Consider the following 20,951-nt stretch of genomic DNA (forward strand, 5'->3'; position numbering starts at 1 on the left):
TCTTGGAGGTGCCAAGCTTTCACTTGCTAATAGCCTAAAAAGCATCCCTACGTGTCAACAATATGCTAGAACACTTGCGGGAAAAATGCAGAAGGCGGTTGTTCTTGGGTCGCTCCGTGTTCTTAGGCTCCATGAGGCTTTTGCTGGATCGTCGTATTGATTCCTTTACAGACTGTAACCACCTATCTCACGGTTGTGAGACGTGGTTATGGCTGAAATTTTACCGCGATTTCGCTGGAAGCGGGTGCAATTTTTCAGATTAGCACCCGCTCCCGGCGAAATCCTGCGGTTGTCCTTATGACAAATTTTTAATTATATATATTGGAATGGAATGGAAAATAAAATAAATTGGAATGGATATCGGGAAAAGAAAGGTTATGCACATGAACAAAAGCATGCATCTTAAGTCTTCCGTTCCGCGACTGTACATCGCACGCCGTCAAGGTGGTCGCGGAATATTGAGTCTAGAATGTCTTCACAACAGAATTATTCTGGGTATAGCACATAGAGTTGCAAATGGAAGAGACCCTCTTCTTAAAATGGTCAGACATCACGAAGAAGTGGGCAAAGGAGCGTTTCTGTACAAAGCAGCGGAGGAGGCTGCTGAAACACTCGGACTTAACTTCAGTATTAGGGGTGAGCAAAATGCATCAAATATTATTTATCTTGAGTACTCACTCCTGAAAGCCCGGATCAAGAAAGCACAAGAGAAAAACTTTCGTGAACAGCTCCTCCATAAGAGGATGCACGGTATCTTTCACAGAAATATGGAGGATCAGTCAATGTCGTGTGAGCTAACGTTTGCTTTCCTTAAATCGTCCGGATTGAAGTCTGGTTCGGAGGGTTTCATTTTGGCATGTCAAGGCGGTGTCATTTACACCTTAACATACCGTGGCCACATTCAAGTACAGAAGTACACATTCAAGTACAGCCAAGACATTCGCGATGATTGCTGCAGGGCGTGACATGCACACCCCGAGCATTTAGCTCACTCGGAATATTCTGTTAAACTAATCGTCCTTATCATCCGCGCTCTTGGAGGCGTCAAGCTTTCACTCGTTAATAGCCTGAAGAGCATCCCTGTGTGTCAACAATATGCTAAAACACTTGCGGGAAAAATGATCCTTGGATCACTCCGTCTTCTCAGGGTGCACGAAACTTTTGCCGGATCGTCGTATTGATTCCGTTACAGACTGTAACCACCTATCTCACGGTCGTGAGACGTGGTTGTGGCTGAAATTTTACCGCAATTGCGCTGCGAGCAGGTGAAATTTTTCAGATTAGCACCCCCTCCCGGTGAAATCCTGCGGTTGTCCTTATGACAAATTTTTAATATATATATATATATATATGTGTGTGTGCGTGTTTCTCTCTCACTCTCTGTGTGTGTTTGTGTAAAAGGGAATGAAATAGACACACACACACACATATATAGATATATATATACATATATACATACATACACATATATATCGTCGCTGATTCTCGGATCACTATCAACCTTGCCATGGTTGATCCTAACTTTTCCTTTGGAAAAAATTTATAAATAGTTAGAAATTAAATCTGTGGAGAATAAAAATTAGCATTAATTCTCAATACCTTCATTCTTTGAAAATAAACATAAATATCAATGCCCGTTTAAATGTGTGAGAGAGAGAAACATCCGAGTCTTAAAAGCCTGATTTAAAAGCCTACGATAACTCAAGATGGTCCAGCACGACGCAGTTTCAGGAACTCCATCGGGGGTATGAAATTGTTGCTGGACCCACACAAGCCTGTAGTTCCAGTCAAAGGTTTAGTACCCTCTTGCCGGCGGTACCACGGGTAATATAACAGGAAGCTATGCGAGCGAAAATTTGAATAAATTCGTATAAAAAAACTAGACTTTGAGATTTTACGTACGACTGTTCTTAGTACTCAGAAAAACAAAACAAGTTAACCCAATGACTTTTTGGTAAAAACAAAATCATAAGAGTTTTAGCATTTATAAAATTTACGAAACAAAAAATGTATCAATCAAATCGTGAAATATTAAATACAAAAGATCAATTTTCAGAAGAAAAAAGGGGAGGGATAAATAAAATGAATTTTAAACAAATAACAAAAAATTTTTAACGATGAATTTCCAAGAATATAAATCCACGTCATCATTTTGAATGTACTAAATGAAAATGAATGAATAAAAATTTAATTAAAAAAAATTATATCATTTAAAACAATTTTAAGCTAAAAAAAAATTTAATTGGAAAATTAACATTTTAGTTTGACTGAGCACTTCTTAAATTAGAAGTTACATCATTTTCATTTTGAAACTTTAAAAATTTTAAACTCCTTAAAACCTTCGAGATTCATCTTTGAAAAACTTTCTAAATCTTTTTGAATATCCTCCTAAAATTATTTTCTAAAATAAAATATTCAAATTTTCAATAAATATAAATCTATAATTTTCAACAAAATTCATAAATTTTTAACTAAATAGTTGAATTTTCTACTAAAAATACGATTTTTCAATAGATTACATAAATTTCCAAAGAAAATTTTTAAAGAATGGATGCGATGTTAGTCTAAATTTTATTTTATTTAGAGGAATTGATTTTCAACCAAGTACAGTGAAACTCTTCTATAGGCTGACGGTGGGTGGGAACTAACTCTTTATAGCCCGCCCCGCTTTTGTTTGTTCACGCCTGAGCGATAACCACAGATTCTCGGAATGGCTGTAGAAGGGAGGGCTATTGAAGGGTTTCACTGAATTTAAGTTTTCAACTTAACAGGAGAATCTTGAACCAAATAGATTAACTTTATACTAAATCCATTGCATTTGTAAAGAGAATTATGACTTATTAACCACATAGTTAAATTCTAAAAAAAACATTTTCATATCTGCCGCTAAACGCAAACATTTCTCTTAATTCATGACGTTTATTCTTAACATCTTTTACTACCATAGACGGAAAAAGTCCCTTAGAAATTTAACTAGCATATGGGAAATATAATGAGAAATTAAAAAGGGTATTTAATCTACGTGGCATGCATTTTTAATTGCACCTTCCGTTAGCATCCTTCCAATTACAATTTTTGCTTCTTCTTTATGAGAGGAAGAAAATCGATAAGGGCGTATGTGAATGTGTATATCGTCATTAGTATGTATTTTATGGTTAACTATGTGCGCAAGTGTTAAATATTCTCCATTTAAATGAAAAAGCTTCGGATATTCGTTGATTATTTCTGTTACATGATCCAATTCTTCTGGATTTAAACGTTTTAATTCTAAAATTTTTAAAATTGCTTCCACTCTATCTTCAGGTAGAAAGTAATCTTCGTCTGTGGAGTATTCGTCTAATTCATCTACTGACAGTTGATAATATTCAAAAGAAATCAGTTTCTGTGGATCTATTTCGATTTCCAATTCTTGGGTAGAACTTACGGCATAAATATGGCATACCCCGTTGGAATTTGACACCACTGCTTCTTCCATCAACAAACCCTCTGTTGATTTTATTAAAGGTACATACCCTTCCTTTACATCTTGGTTTAAAACTCCTACGGGAACGACTTAAAATGATTTTTCTTTTATATTAAATTTTCTTGATTCTGTTCCATTGTCGTCCGTAATTTGATCCCGCGCGAGGCTAGACTCCTTGTCGATAAAAGGGATATGCCTATTAGGATTGCAATGGGTTACTAGGGTGTTATGCCAGAATGAGACTTCCACTCTTTCTTGTCTGAAGTGAATTTATTTTGATAATGTTAGCGTCGGCTCTTGGATCTATTAAAAATGATGCTGTTTTCTTTATAAATTTTGAGGATGAAAGTTTCTAAACTGGGTAATCTCGGCTGAGTTTGGTATGGAAAATTCTTTTTCTTTCATTATGATTCTTACGCTTGTCTGATGTTCGTCTTTCAACTCGCCCGTCGCTGCGTCTGTGCGGTGAGCTGAATTGCAGTTTAGAGTATCGTTTTCTGTTGGATTAGCAGATTGTGAACGGATTGGTGTATTGTTTCCTTCTGTGTATTGATGGGAATATCCGTTATAATGTCGAACCTCTAGGGGAATAAGAACGCTTTATTATTCCTGGTGGTTGTTACTTGTGATCTTAATTTTCACAGGAATGAGGCATTGTCGCAAAACGAACGTGTGGACTAGGATAACGGTCCCTTGATCTTAAATAACTAGGTTGAGAAAATCAAGATTCATGATAATAACTTGTAGCGTATTGTCAAGATTGCGTTCCTGATTTCATAAATATTATGTGATCAAGGAATTCGCTAAAATTTTCTTCTCGTCTCATTCTAATGGTAGAATTTGCATGTAAGCTTCACTAAATCACTTATGGTTGCAAAGTTTTTCCCGTGAATGCTGTCTATAGCCGCAGCCTTTAACCAGGCTAAAACAGCTCTAAGGTATTATTTCTCGCGATTTGCTAATAATGAAGATTCTCCGTTAATTACGTCCTGAATGAAATATCTAACAGGCATATTGTTCCCATCATAGGTAGTAATGTTTACTACCCCTTCTTTTTTGGCGAAACACTCGTCCATGGATGTCATAATGGCCCCGCTTAGTGTGTTATGAATATCCCCACCAAGAGTGAATTGATTTGATGCTGATTTCTTGTCTAGTATTTTTATGAAATTTTGCGGTGACTTTATAATACTATTTCGAAACAGGTGATGGCAATGAGAAGAGATATCTCAACAAATGTGAAAGTATTCAGTTCATAAAAACACCTTAGAAATGAATTTTGTTGTAAGGTGTGATATTATAATCGCGTTAATTCAGATATTCGTTAAAATGCTAATACTAATACTGTAAATGTTATTAACGGCGAGTGTTTGAAAGCATTGCTATAACGTAAGCAAACGGTATGATCGTAACGCTTAACTATCACTGAAAACCGACTGCCGCCGTGGTTCAGTAGAGACGGCAATACAGGTTAGATACTTACTCTTCGTTTAAGAACGAGGAGAAATATTTTGAATGTATAGATTCGTTGTCTATAGTTGCATCCAGATTTGCAGCGACAGCTTGAGTTGGCAGGGACTGGATAAATTGATTATATGAATTAAAATTTTAGAATCGGGTGTGATTAAAACACTAATTTTAAACTAAAATTTGAAAAATGTTTTGGCTAGCTTTTCTGTTTGATGAATTGAAGTTATAATTTTAACTTTTCTTTAATATTAAAATAGACTGAGTTTGTAATGAGTGAATCTATTGTAGGAGTTCCATTCACGTGTGATCAATCCATAAAAAAAAAGATTATTACAATGGATTTAAACTGTTCTTTTTTGCAGAATGATTTGCTTTGGAATAAAAGGCAATTAATTATGTTAGGTATTGTGACTTTCCTTTTGAGAATAATTTCGAAGAAACTTGGTATTTAAAACCGAAAATGTAAATTTTGATTAGAACTTTAAATCCGCGGAATGTTTAACAACAAGTTAAAAATATTCGCTGTTCCAAACCCTTTACTTGTAGGATCTTGCTCAAAAGAAGGCATACAACGTTAAGTCAGGGTGTTGTTAATTCAGGCTGTCAAGTCCCGAGCTAATGGCGAGGGTAGGTCGAAGTAAGTTTAAAATGAGGGAGACCAGTGTGCTGATTGTGTCAGGCTGGTAAGATCTGACCAATTATTTTTTTGTGGGTACATTTGTCAGTTATCAGCTTTATGCGAACTGCGTCAAAATAGTGTTTACAAATAACAGAAGTGTAGTTAAGATAGTAGATGATTTATTATAAACATGGTAGATAAGATAAACAGTTACATAAATCTAAACTTACATGGACCTTTCTTTGCTTAGAAGGGCAAGAGAGGTGTTTTTTAGTCGATCGGATGTGCGTATATATCTTATAGCTGGGACGGATCTCTACCGAATGTTTGGTTGAATTACTTTGAGGTAATTTAGTTTGTTTTGTGAAAGGATGAACGATCACTGTTCACGATGTAGAGCGATACTCCGTCTTATATGAGCAACCGATTCCTCTCTTGAGTTATGTTTTTAAGAACGTATAACACAGTAGATATAATTCGCGATACTCAATTTACGACGATAGAAATCAAAGGGACTTTAGTACAAGGCTTGAACAGATTAACTATTATGAGCTTGAATTTTAAAGTGCGCGGCTTAATCAGAATTTCTTCAGACACAATGAGATAGAAATCGCAACTTTATCAAAACGATTCGTTATTCGTACATCAAGTGAACAGTAAACGAAAAAAAATACGAATGGAGTCGGTACACAATACCCTATAACCAATTTTGACCGCGTCGGCTCGACCTATAACGGTTTGGAAATGGAACTACGGTAGATCAATTCTCTTGAGACCAGCTTGATTCGACTAGTGAACGCCCGACGTACCAGGATCGAGACAACATTGCTTCTACGGATGCGGGAGTTTTTTCCGTGTATGACTGCCGGATACGTAAAGACAATTGACAGTGACGTTCCTGGGGTTATATAGAAATAGCTTCTTATAAAAGTCACGTGCGAGTTACAAAAGTGAATCCTGGCACGTATGGTGCAAAATTGAACACTGGCACGCGCAATGTAAAAGTGAATCATATCACATTCGATGCAAAAGTAAATCATGTCCCGTTCAAAGCATGAACCCGCGAGATGTTATTTCATACGCGCGACTCTCGTTATTACATGCGGTGACTGTTTGCATTTCAGTTACCGCGGCGGACAGCGATCGCGCATCTCCTCTCTTGATCTTCCATGAACAATTATTCTAGGTGATACTTATCCGTATTTCTATATATTTAGTCAGACGCTTGTAATTGCTGCATTGTCTGACTATGTATGTTCTTTCACTTACTATTTATGTTGTACATTACTTTGTGACAGATGTGTAAAATACCCTGTGGTTTCTATTGTTCCGATTAAAGCACAGTTACCATAATTAAATTTCACATAAAGAATCCACTAAGACGCCTGCTTATAATCGACCGGTGCGGTTTGTCTTATATTGCGTAAGTCTAGTTGCCTGACGCTAGGCGTAAATTTTAAAGCACAACATTTTGGGATGTAATACGAATTTTTGACAATATATGTCCGTTTGAAACTAGAGAGAAGAACGTTTAACGATAGCGAAAATTTTTTCTCAACGTTTTTCCGTTCACTCCAGCACTTTAATTTGCAATTACCATTATTTAGCTGGAATAGTTAAATTTGCGTGAAAAAAATTACTGTCAACTTCCGAGCTTAATTGTCAGCTTAACTTTAATCTGGTGATTGCCGAATTTTTATAGAATTATTAGAGCACCTTTGGAATGCTCTAATGCCAAAATCAGTAATGATGTATTTTTTTCTGATAGAAAAACGCGTTTAATAGGCGTGTAGAATGAAAGGTGCTATTGTGTTGACCAGGGTGATTAATTAATTAACTTCTGATCTTAGATTTTGCTGAATAATGGTCAAATCATTTTTCTGGAGAAACTGTAAAAAAGCGGGAAGTAAGTGTGAACTAAGCCATCATGGTAGAAGATGGCGCCTTAAGTACTCCCCCCCCCCCCTATTTTACTGATTTTTGGAATGAGATATAAGACCCCCTATGGAAGGGTTTTAACAATTATGTAGCTTGTTATAATTTATTTCAATTTGAGAACCTTACTTCAGCTTCGTTGACTGGCCTACATTGGTAATAGAGAAAGAGAAGGAAAAAAGCAGAGGAGACTAAACGAAGGAGCTATAGAAAAAAGCCAATAGATAACACCTTCTTGTGCCGATGGTGTTTACAATGAATTAAGGTTAGGTGGCAAGGATCCATGAGATCCAGGCACTTTACGCAAAGTTGGAAATTCATTTTATGTATTAAAATGATCACAAGAGTGGAGGATGGAGGGGAGAGAACAATTCAAGTTAGAAATCAGATTTTGGAGTTTTAACTTTATTAGCATTTAATACAAAATTATAGTATATACAAAAGAACAGTATATAAAAAAAGGGTTAAACAGCCACCAGATGATCCTACTGGGAGCAAACGTCATCTAAAAATGACACTGGCTCCCAGTAGAACCGCGATAAATCACACTTATGACCACGTCTCACGGCCGTAATTTGGGTTGTCACAAGAACATGATGAAATCACAACGAAACAGACCAGCGAAACCCTTGTGTGTATTGAGGACACGAAGCGATCCAAGGGTGACAGCTCTGTGCATTCATCTCGCAAGTGCCTTGGCATATTATCGGCACACTGGTATCAAGGATAATTACTTAAAAATGACTTTAACGTTAAAAATTACTTTAAAATGAAACTCTCTGTACCTAAATTAAGCTCTGATGATCTGACAAATGCAAAAGTCGGTTTTTTTGACAAGGACTGTTCTTCTGGATTTTTGTGAAAATTTCCGTGCATTTTCTTGTCAAGTAGCTCTTGGCGGAATATTTTAACTTCTGCTTTCTTCACTTCGGCCTTTAGAAATGAATTATCTAGATGGAATAATACACTTTCCTCACTTCTGATGTTTAATTCCAGGCCAAGGCTTTTCGTGGCCGCCTGATCTACGGCTTTGTAAATGAACGCCCATTTTCTAACCATCTCGTGGTTTCCGACCATTTTCCGAAGAGGCTCTGTGCCATTTGCAATGGTGTATGCTGTACTTAGAATAATTCGATTATGAAGGCATTGGAGATTCAGAAGTCCGCGTCTACTTTGATGGCGTGATGCTTGTATCTGCTTCGGAGAGACCCCTACATTGATGTTGCGTCCTGAATGCAGCTTTGAGGTGCGCCCAGGTACGTATAGATCTCTCCAGTGTCAAGATGTCTAATACGACTTATATCTACAAGCTGAAGGTCCTCGTGAATGCTAATAATCTTTCCTTTCTTCAGCTGAATTTTTGCACATTTGTCCAATCCAAAGTCCATACCAATCTCTCCTGTATACTGTGTCTTCAGATCATCCATATAGCATGCCTAAGTGATATTATTCTCGCAATGATTCTTCGCCACAGAAAATCCAGAATAATATGGTAATGCGAGACACAGCGGCAGAAATATGATTTAAAAAAGCAGAGGACTCATGGTGTCACCCTGAAATACGGCTTTATGGAATGCGATGTTGTTCGTTGTCACTCGATATTTTCCAGATGAAATAGTAATTCTAATTTTCCAAAGGGACATCAATATCTCTATGCATTTCACTATATATTGATGAACCTTCAAGCTATCCAACAGACAGATGATAAGTCTATGATAGCTTGAGTCGAAAGATTTTCGGTAGTTAATCCAGGCTATTGAAAGAACGGATTAAAGGGCTGCTGTGTAATTTCAGACGCACCTTTGAATTAGCAGGTTCTCTCGGCATCCTTATACACCTTTTTGCGAGCCACGTTGTTCGTACATCTTTCTTCACACAGTTCTTCGAACAATCGTGTTGTTTAGGACCGTTGTAAAAATCTTAAACACTGTGTTCAAACAAGTTATTGGCCTGTAATTCTCTGGGTTGGAAAAATTGCCTTTATTCGGTAGGAATATAGTGCGTAACAACACCAACCACTGCAGTATCGACATTTCCCACTTTAAATATCCGGTGAATATGTGGGCCAGATGTTGGTATGTAGAAGTAAACTTCTTCCACCAGAAGTTTTGGATACCATCTGCTTTTGCAGCAGAAAAATTTTTCGAATCCGACTCTGATTTATTCGCCTCTTCACCAAGGATTCATAGACACTGCTCCTTAAATATTATAAGGTTGTCCCAAAACTACTCAAAGTGAATTATATTATCAGTATCTTTTTTCAACTCCAATGTTTTCGGGATCTTGTATAACTCTATTCGAAAAGTCTGTACCTCGTTGAGCTTGGGTGGATTTTTGACATAAACAACGTCAGATAACATCTGTATTTTGTCAGCAATATGTTGCTTGAATGTCAGCAGCTTTGACTTGCTCAGTTGGCGATTGAAGGTCCTCAATATTTGGGTGAACTTTTGAACCATTTCCGTGAACGTTCTACCATATGTTATGTAGTCAATCACACACTGAACACGAAAAGCATTCTGTAGTATAAGCTTTCGCAACACTATAAACTGAGGAATTGATGTTCCAGAGATCGGATTTCTGCGAGATATCCTCACGCAGGGAGGCATCTATTTCAGCCAGATCTTGGGGCTTAGAACGAACCTGTATGTTAATGTTCCTAATTGTCCTGAAATCATGATGAAGTTTTATGGAAAGTATTAAGTAGACTGCAACATAGATTTATAAACTGATTAATAGTTTAAATAAAAGGAGTGTATAGACAAATTCACACATTTTGACTGAAGACTGTCACTTTCAGTTTCACTATATCGCCCTAACTGGCGATACGAAATCTCCATCAACTTGCTGAGATTGAGGGTGACGCATACCTTCTTGCGACTGATATCTTAAGGTAAAAGATTTACGCCGATGACGTTCTTTCAGGTGTCGATTCATCACAGGAAGCACGAGAAAATAGTCGACAGGTGGACTTTTGCTAAGAGCAGGAGGTTTCACTATTAAGAAATAACTTTCAAATCAAGGAATTACACCTGAATTCAGAGTAACCTCTACTTATTTTCCTTCTGATCAGGATCCCACTTTCAGAGTATTGGGGGTCTTTTTGCAGCCAACTTCTGATTGCTTCCGTTTTCAGATTTATCTAACAGCAGAGCTGACTGGTGACTAAGAGGGCTGTTTTCATTGCGGTTGCTCATATCTTTAATCCGATTAGATGGTTGGCTCCGTTATAAGCCTAGGCTAAAATTTTCATGCAGAGTATGCGGGCTCTTAAACAGAATTGGGATCAATATCTGCCTGACGACTATGTCAGGACCTAGGTGAAGCTCCGCAACAAACTGCCAGAACTTTCGTCACTGACCACACCGCGATTGTTGGGTTGGTTTTCGGACGTGTGCGAGCTGCACGCCTTTGGCGATCCCTCGTATAAAGCGACAGGAGCAGATTAAGAACTCTTAATTCAAGAAAATAACGCTAATTTTTAGCTAGGTGTTAATGGTAGAAGTAAGTATTTTTTAATTAATCTGCTGAATTAATAGTTCTTATTCTGATCCCTCTAATAGCTTAATTAGAAAAGCACCTGACTGGAAATCAGAAGCTTTGTTGTTCGATTCCCAATGGAGTGAAGATGGAGTAGGATCTTTTTTTCAAGAAATAATTTTAATTTGAATATATTATTTTCCATCTAGTCTGATTAAGACGTTAATATTTTCTGTTATCGAAGATTCTTAACTTAATCGATGTTATGTGAATTTTCTGTCTTCATGGTTTGGAGGGTTGATCTACTGTCGGTAAGGTTACCATCTCTGATGATATATCAGCTTAATTAAAAAATAATTACTTGTACCATTAACACCTAGCTAAAAATTATCGCTATTTTCTTGAAAGAAGATCTCAAGGAATTTTTATTTATTTCGCTCCAATCTTCTGCCTCTTTGACTTGTAACGCGTCTAAATTTGTTAAAATATTGTTGATGTATAATGCTTGCTACATTATTATGTTTGTGCGTTTAGTCTGTCTGAGCTATTACGCGACAGCCATCAATAATTTGCTCGATGGATTAGTTGGCATCAGCACAGAATCAGCACCGGTCAATCATGTCTTGATGTAACACGTGTTCGCGATAATTCCTGGAGCTGACAAGGTTACTTTTATTATGATTTTATTATTCATTAGAATAATTATTATCCAATTTAGGATGCATTTTAACTATTATTAAAAGAAACAAAAAATTAGTTTAAGTTATCAGTTTACTAATAGTTTGCATTGATTGAAATAAAATGGAAAAAAATGTAAATTTTATATTAATAATCAATTCAAAAATAATTTAAAATAAAAGTATACTCATGGATGCGGTAACCACATCTTAAAGCAAACGAATAGAAGATAGAGAAAATAATACAGTTACTATATTGAAGGATTCGCGTAAAGCGTAACTAATTCAGCAAGAACTTTTATAACAACATTGCGACCATATAAGTATGGATTAAATATGTACTTAGAGGTAAAGGAAAGAAGGGTAACCCAGTAGAACACCGCTAAATCACACCTGTAGCAACGTATCCAAACCGTGAGACCGGTGGCCACAGAATACGATAAAATCACAACGACAGACTGGCATTCCGCCTATATATTTTTTATAAAATCTTATCCTTACTATTGACAGTTATTTACCAATATTTATATAAAATCTTACATCTATATCCTTATTTCTTTTTTCTGTGATATACTGAGGTGGAAAGAACATCCTCTGTACCTGAATTAAGTACTGAAATTTTCCGTTCTTTCCTTAGGGTTTCAGAAGCGAGACTGCTACAGTAAGTAATGCACTTTCCTCACCTCAGATGTTAAAATTCAGGCCATAAAGTATCAGATGCCTGCTCCGCGGCTTTGTAAAAGAATACTCCTTTGCCAATCATCTCGTGTTTCCAGACCCTTTAGATGAGATGATCTCTTCCAGTTTTAACGATGTCAGCTATGCCCAGAATAATTTTTTATGAAAACATTGGAGATTTAGAGGATCATACCCGTTTTAATGTCGTAAGGTGTATAATTGTTGAATAGGCGAATTGATGTGCATGATTTAAGAAATAGCGATATTGAAGGTCGTGAGATCGTATTTTGCCCATGGAACTATCCCAGAAGAAGAAAGTATGTTAGTCGCAGATACTTTGTTCAATGCCGAAAAATTCGAAGACCAAATCTGCCGAAGATGCTTGTATCTGCTTCGAAGAGAATCCTTCACTGATTTATGCTCTGCATGCGGTTCACAGGCACGTCCAAGTATGTATAGGTTCCTCTACTGTGAAGATCATCAATCACGTATGTCCACAAGTTCAGGGTCCCTGGGCATGTTCGTAATTCGTTTTCTCTTTTGATACATTTTGGCACACATGACAATTTGAGAGTCAATACCGACCTTTTTTGTGTATCCCTCGACGTGTGATGCCAAAGACCCGAAGGCTCATTGTCTCGCCCTGAAAGGTGCCCCTATGTAGGATGATGTTTTGTAAGAGAATTTTTACCATAGCGTGGAACTAGGCACGGCCCTGCACAAAAGGGATTCCGGGCCGCACAGGAAACAAGACGGAATCCCCTAAGGGCACATCCCGTAGCCAGTCTTCACTCGCTCGTTCAGATAACCACTGGTCCAGGTTAACTGACTCGTTTTGATTAACCGTTCTCACAAGTGTCGAATGCCGTGCTTCCAAAAATACTCTCTACTACGCCGTGAAGCCATACCTGGACTGAGGATCACGTCAAATCTCCAACAGCCCTCATGAGGGCTACGGCTGTTAATAACCCACTGTTAATCTTAAACATTGATCTTTTATTGTGTTTTGTCTTAATCTTATCGTTCCAAGTCTGAAGGCTCCGAGGGAAATAAAGTCAACTGTCCAAAACGAGAAGTTCCAACTTGGCTGGAACTACGCTTTTTGGACTGCTTTCCCAATTGTACACTTAAGGCCTGACATCGTTCTTCAAGATTTCAGAAAATAGACTATATTCATGATCGAGTTTTTACTCTAGCCGACTACAACATCACTGCGAAAGAGAAGGAAAAGAAGGTGAGGTATCAAGAACTTAAAAGGAAGATGCAGTGACTGTATCTAAAATATTTGGCTGAAGTAAATGTCCTTGTAATTGGCGCTCTCGGAGGTGTGAAACTTATCACTTGTTTGAAATCTCAATGTCATACCCATGTTCTAAAAACATGATGAGCTACTTGCGAGATGGCTGCGAAGGCTATCCTCCTTGGGTCGTTCCTTCTCCTGAAGACACGCGAGGTGCCCTGTGGCTACCCATCTTGAGGCATCAGACGCGGCCATAAGTGTGATTTACGGCAGTTCTACAAGGAGCGTCATTTCCACAGATGACAGTTGCTGAGATATGATTCCCGAGACATGTGAATGTCCAGAATGAGTCGTAATCCACCGCTATCGCACAGCCGGATGGATCTAGTATATACTGTTTGGGATATTCGAAAGTCCGTTGTTTTGTAAAAATTTGTAAGTTCTTTTATTTTAGAAATTATTAGCAGTCAGTTACTAAATAAAATGTCAAAGCACATCCAAGTTCGTAAAGAATGAAAGGGTTTAAACTATTTTGAACATTAGATACCAGATCCGTCCAGCTTTGAGAAGCGATGATCTCTGACTGAAACACGGTACTAAAAATCGTTAAGATTTTAAAGATTATGTGGTTTGAATTTCAGATTTTTGTTAAAACTTTCCTAGATAATAGCTAGTTATCGTGTTTAAAAGTCAGCAGCGATACAGTACATGCCATTTCGAAAGACCAAATTAAACAAAAGACATCTATTAAATATTTCAAACCTATTTGGTCGCACGCAAAAGCTAGATATAAATCGATCATTTCCATAGGGGCCCATCATACAACTTTTAGGCATGGTACTGTTTTCTTCTTCTTTGTCCATTCTGTTCTTAATAGAAAACTGGTTTTTATTTTTGCAATTAAGTTATTTTAAGTTTGATTCTGAATCATTTCAATTTTTATTTGTATTTTTAGGTGATATTTAAGAAGCAATTAGCTACGAAACAATGGATATCACTGATCATACTAACTGCTGGATGTATGATAAAACACTTAAGCTTTGATTTTTATTCAAGTTTTTCAGATACGAATTTTAAGATAGACGTCAATATTCTATTCATATTTGTACAGGCAAGTATTTCGACGAATATTTTATCTTAATTCATGATCGATGGGAACGTAAAAATATTATGAACAGCAACATCGAAGCTTATATTTTTCTACTATCTGCATTTCTGTGATTTAAGGCCTGACGTCACACAATCACTCTAATAATGTCTCTGATATTCTTTTTACAGACTATATGCTCATGCCTAGCTGGTGTCTACAACGAATACCTATTGAAGAGCGAGGGAGCAAATGTAAATATGTTTTTACAAAATATGTTTATGTATCTTGACAGTATTCTTTGTAACATAACGATCCTTGTTATACAAGGGAATATAATGCAAACCTTCGAAAATGCAGGTTCTAGTATTTTGATGCAACCAATGGTAATTATGATTATGTCAAATAATGCTGGAATAGGTATAGTCACGAGTTTTTTTCTTAAAAATCTAAACTCTATTGTAAAAAGTTTTGCCAGTGCCTTAGAACTAGTGTTTACAGCGATCCTTTGCTGGCTTATTTTTGGTATTCCTATTACTTTGAATACTGCCCTCGCCATAGGCATCGTCAGTTACGCGATTATTTTATATTCACAAAATCCAATTCAAAATGTTTACACAAGAACACGTGAAGATTCAAATGAAGAAACATGTAATCTAAAAGGAAATGAAGTGTAAAAAAGTAAAAATTTTAGAGAAAACATAAACATAAATGCATTTGTACCTTTTGGTAATGAATAATTAGCAACTGAAAATTCTTAACAGCTACAAAATTTTGAAGAAAGAAATATTTTGCTAGAACAGATTCACTTCTCACGATTAGCCATTTTTAAATTAAACCTATATCACTTACTATAAATGTATCCTTGAAAATAAAGTCTTGTTATATTAAATGACGTGTTACATATCACTGGCTAGCACTAATATTGTACAGTCGATTTTGATAGGAAATCAGTTTGCAATGTGTATGAAGACGACGACTTGTTAAGGTCAGCTTAGAGGACAGCAACGTGAGTGGAGATATATCTTTTATGCAGGCACAAGGCATTATCTAAGGTGTCCTTACTTTTTTGTTATTTGGAAAGCGATTTGCTCTTCTATTGTTACACCCAAATGCTACTTCTACACCCGGCATTTCAAAAATAGTGGTGTAAGCTATCACCTCAAAGCTGCGTTTTGATGGACTGATGTAATTCGAACAGCAGACTTCACCACCATTGGAACCGTTGTCTTGTGATCTCCACGCGCAATAGCAACCCTAGCGGCCGCAAGTGTCAGTCACCGTCCCTATATGCATTACCTAATTAATTATAGAAAAAACTACTAACTAATGATCTTTATTTCAAACAAATTGTGATTTCTAATTATGTTCAATTTAATAGCACAATTGATATTCGACTATTTATTTCAAACTATTAAAATTCGCATATTTTCAGTTTTATAAAGTAGTGCCTGCAAATAAATCCTGTTTGAATCAACTTTCTCATTATTTGTCTTTTTTTTATTGATTTCGATATTCAAAAGAACGCTTCGTTAAACTTTAATAATAAATAAAAACTCGAATGTACAAGATATACGAACAAATTCAATAATAGCTTTTTATCGCTAGATTTTATACGGTTTTCAAAGGTTTTTCTTTAATATATATTTTACAACAGTATCTACGTTATAGTATTTTTGTAATCCATCTCGTATGACCTAACATTTCTGCATTAATGTAATACGTTAATCAACGATATAAGAAGACTATTTGAGACGAGAAAATCCTTTTTCTTTTACGTCTCGGAGAAACCAAAGAAACCAAATATTGCGACGATTTCCAGACCCCTAAACTATTTTATTGAGGGAGTTGGAACGGAGACCAAGAGAAAGGTGAAATCTATGAAGCACTTAAACTAGATCACCATCATTTGATAAATCGGAATCTTTGAAAAATCGTAGGAAACCTTAAATTCCTAAATCGGTAGGGATTCTAAGAGGATTATAAGAGGGATCTTCAACTGGGAAGTATTATATCTTTGTGTTATCTAACATCCCAGCTAACACAGTCACTAGTCTCAATAGTCACATAGTTGTCATAAGATTCAGAAAAAAAGTCACTAGTGACTTCTCTGGTGGTAACATTATCCCGCCATTGTTGCGAAAGGCCATAATTAAATGAAAAATATTTTACAGGAAATTGAAATAATATTTCAGCATATCTTTTATAAAAGAAATACCGAGATTTATCAGCTGAAGCCTTACGAAAAAGAAATGACCTTAGAAGTTAGAACCGAAATATATTTACGTATAAATGAAAATAAATGATTAATATAAAATAATGAAGCAAAACATTTGTATTCTAATGAATTCATGTTACGCAAAATAATAGTAATTATTACTATTATGTTAAATTTATAAATCTGCCTTCAAAAGTTTTCTACAGTACATATCCATATATGAGCGGCTAAAAGTAAAAACGGGACATATAAATTTTGCGCGTAAAAATGGAACAAAAATTTTTCGGAGTAAAAAGGGAACAAACAAATCTTCCGAGTAAAATCGGAACAAAAATGCGACATACTGATTCTCCGAGTAAAAACGGAACAAACGAGCGCGCGTTGGAGGGAGGGGATGTACGCACAACTGTTAGGTGGGGATAGAGGCTCGAACCTTGCCTAGCTTTGAATTATCATTTGATCAAGACTCAAGAGTCCCAAATCAAAAACAAGAACAAAAAAGTAAAATACAATAGTTTACAAAAATAAATGATTACCGCTATTCTTATTACAAATTTAATTAATCTAATTATTACTTTTTATGGAAAAATCGACATTTTTAATAACTGAAAATCAAAGCTTTTGGAAATATAAATTACAATTACTCAAAGCGAAATATGAACAAAACTGTGTAATGATGAAGTAATATGCGTATCGTAGTTCAGCAAAGGATAAAAATGGTAAGAAATGTAAAAAAAAAACGTTTTATAAGTAAATTTTGATGCCTGGCAGTCTTTTTGAACTTGCGTTAGAAAAAGTAGCACATCATTATTTAATTTAGAAAAACCTCGAGCGGCAAAGTTACTCCGTGTCGTAAAAAGGAGCTGTCTAAAGAAGCGAAAACACAATAATGTGTATTTTACAACAACTCGTATAAGCAAACGTACGACCGAGCTCTCTAAACGATAGATTTTTTATTTCATAATTTCCGATTTTCATATTATTTCGTTGTTTTTGTCTTCGAATATTTCTTTAACCAAAAGGTCAAAAGGACTCTCTTTATATGTACGTACACATACAATAGACAAAAAACAATACAAAAAAATGCATTTGCACCCTAAAAAATGGCATGCATATCTTGCATTCCAAGAGTTTCAGTTTGTTTTATCAACAAAGAAAATTCGATTAAAAGAAAAGCTTGCTATAAGGCTAATTGATTCTGAAATTCAATACCTTATCTAAGAAGGTTTTTTTTATGCTCCAAAAATCACTCTCAGCACTCTAAATGAGCTTTTTGCGACATACGACATTGTGTGAGAGATTCGAAAATATACAATTTTCTCCATCTTTCCCATAAATTCAATTTTAATTATTTATTAGGGGAAAAAATGAAACATGTAAGATTTGTTTTAAAACTTTCAAAATATTTTCAATAAAAAATATTACTTATAACCTTCATAAATGGTATCATTCGTTCGAAAAATAATACATTTTCAGGATTGACAGGGGAAAAAATTGTCTAATACAATAATAATTGTTAAAAAAACTGAGAATGAGTTTTAAAATAATTCAAAGCTTTAATTTCACCGTATAATAATCATTATTGCTGAAAAAGTTTTTTAAAAGTCGTCTTTGTCATCCACAGAAATCACCTAGTGAAGGGCTAATTATTCATTTGCCCCCTTTGAGATCGAATGATTAAATTCATCGAATAGTTTGAATTTTTCCAAAAAATCTACCTAGAATCTTTGTGAAATAATTGACGTCTTTGTGAAATCTTTTTAATCCATATCTTTAGGAAATCATCGAAATCTTTTTCGAATATTTAAAATATTTGGATATATTTGTGAAATATTTGGAAATATTTGTGAAATATTTGGAAATATTTGTGAAACTGTTGAAATATTTGAGAAATCATTGAAACCTGTAAAATCTTTTAAATCTATCTGAAATCTTTGCGAAACCTTTAAAATCTTTGTTATTTCTTTGGGAAATCATTGAAATCTTTGTGAGATTGTTAAGAATCTTTGCGAAATCATTCTTTTTTTTTTTTTTTTTTGAAAAGTCATTGAAGTCTTTGTTAAATCTTTTGAATCTATCCGAAATCTTTACGAAATATTTGAGACATTTGTGAAATCTTCGAAATCTTTATAATTTTATTGCAATATGTATAAAATATGAACGACATTTTTTAAGTCTTTCAGAAATAATTGAAATATTTGAGAAGTCTTCCCGGAATATTTGGAAATATTTTAAATATATTTTTAATCATTTGTATACTCTCGACATTTTTGTGGAATCATTGAGAAATCATACATGCCTTTCTCAAATCTTTTAAAGCTATCCGAAATCTTTCAAGTTTTTTGAAGTATTTGGTAATAATTGTAAAAATGATTGAAATCTCTATGAAATCTTTGCGAAATCATTGAAGTCTTTGTGGAATCTTTCTGATTTCTTTGAAAATCTTTGAAATATTTTTGAAACATTTGTGAGATTATTAAAATCTTTGTGAAATCATTGGGATATCAGTTTTTTGTATTTAAAAAAAATGATTGTAATCTCTGTGAAATCTTTGCAAAACCGTTGAAATCTTGTTAATGCATCCGAAATCTTTTCGAGATATTTAAAATCTTTGAAATCTTGTGGAAGTCATTAAAAACCTTTGAAAATATTTACGAAATTTACGAAATCTATTAAATGCATCGAAAATCTTTGTTAATTTTTTGCGAAATATTCGAAATATTTTGAAATATTTGAGAATATTGGTAAAAATGATTAACATCTTTCTCTTATATTTGAATAATCATTAGAGTCTTTATGATATTTAGATATATCTGAAATCTTAGCGAGATTCTTTTAATCTTTGGAAAATCATTATAATATTTGCGAAATCTTTCTGAAATAATTAAGAAATATTTTAAATGTTTAAAGAATATTTTTGAAACTATTGAATTCTTTGTAAAATCTTTCAAATTTATGCAAAATCTTTGCGAATTATTTGAAAAGTTTGATATCTATGGGAAATCATTGAAATCTTTCTGTAATCTTTGGAAATCTTTGGAATTTTGGATATGCTTCTGAAATATTTGTTAATATTTGTGAAATTATTGTAATCTTTGGGAAATCATTGATTTCTTTGTAAAATCTTTTAAATCTATCCAAAATGTTCGCGAAATATTTATAATAGACATGTTTCAACAATATTTGTAATATTTTTGAAATATTTCTGCAATTATTGAAATTGTTGCGAGATTATTGAAATCTTTGTACAATATTTGAAATATATCGGAAATTTTTATAAAATAATTGAAGTCTTCGTGAAATTTTTGGGAAACCAATGAAGCATTTGTAAACTCTTTTAAACCGATCTAAAATATTTGCAAATTTTGTGAAATCTTTGAAATCTTTAAGAAATCATTTGAATCTTAGTCAAATATTTTGGAAATCCTTGCAAATCTTTGAGAAATATTTGGTAATATTTGTGAAATTATTGAAATCATTGTGAAATCTTTGACAATATTAATGTTATACCTGTATTTATAATTATTCATTATTTGCTATTTATTGTTTATTATTATTTATGTACAATTTTTAACTAGAACCAATCCCCTTGTATTTTGCCCGGAAACTGATTGATGTAAGTGTCTCACTGACTTACAGTGAAATACTACTAATTCGAATTACGAGACAAGGTTCTTGTCACATTCACGGCGAAGTATTTTAAAACTAATTTTCAGTTTACTTAAAAATTCTTATTTGTTTTAAACACTTTTCCCCCTGTCAATCCTGAAGATGCATTATTTTTCGAATAAATGATACTGTTCATGAAGATGAATAGTAAAATTTGTAATTTAACATATTTTTTAATTGTTGAAACAAACTCGTTGTGTGCTTGTCGCCTACACGGACTAATTTTTTACGTGTATGCCCATTTGATATGAGTGCTTTTGACCGGTTTTAAATAAAGAAATATTCGAACATAAAAATAACGAAATAAAATAAAAAATGGGAAATTATGAAATAAAAAATCTATGGTTTAGGGAGCTCGGTCGTACGTTTGCTTATACGAGTTGTTGCAAAATACACATTACTCTATTTTCGCATC

The 20,951-nt window shown here is 34.6% G+C and overlaps 1 protein-coding gene across 8 annotated transcripts in view; it reads left to right on the top strand.

The window, feature by feature from the left end:
- LOC117178007 (UDP-galactose transporter senju) overlaps window positions 1-20,951 on the top strand; it is a 315,812-nt gene that overhangs the window by 133,588 nt on the left and 161,273 nt on the right. For 4 of the 8 annotated variants that reach the window (XR_004467779.1, XR_004467780.1, XM_033369187.1 and 1 more), the window contains exons 5-6: window positions 14,518-14,673; window positions 14,841-14,903. Coding sequence is in view for 6 of the 8 variants with exons in the window: in XM_033369187.1 (XP_033225078.1) it covers window positions 14,518-14,673; window positions 14,841-14,903 (219 nt within the window). In the remaining 2 variants the exon portion in view is untranslated. Of the gene's footprint in view, window positions 1-14,517; window positions 14,674-14,840; window positions 15,542-20,951 lie in introns of those variants that run through there. The other 4 variants (XM_033369188.1, XM_033369183.1, XM_033369185.1 and 1 more) reach the window with 1 other exon arrangement.

This window comes from Belonocnema kinseyi, chromosome 8, assembly GCF_010883055.1.
Source record: "Belonocnema kinseyi isolate 2016_QV_RU_SX_M_011 chromosome 8, B_treatae_v1, whole genome shotgun sequence".
In the NCBI taxonomy this organism is placed as follows: Eukaryota; Metazoa; Arthropoda; class Insecta; order Hymenoptera; family Cynipidae; genus Belonocnema; species Belonocnema kinseyi.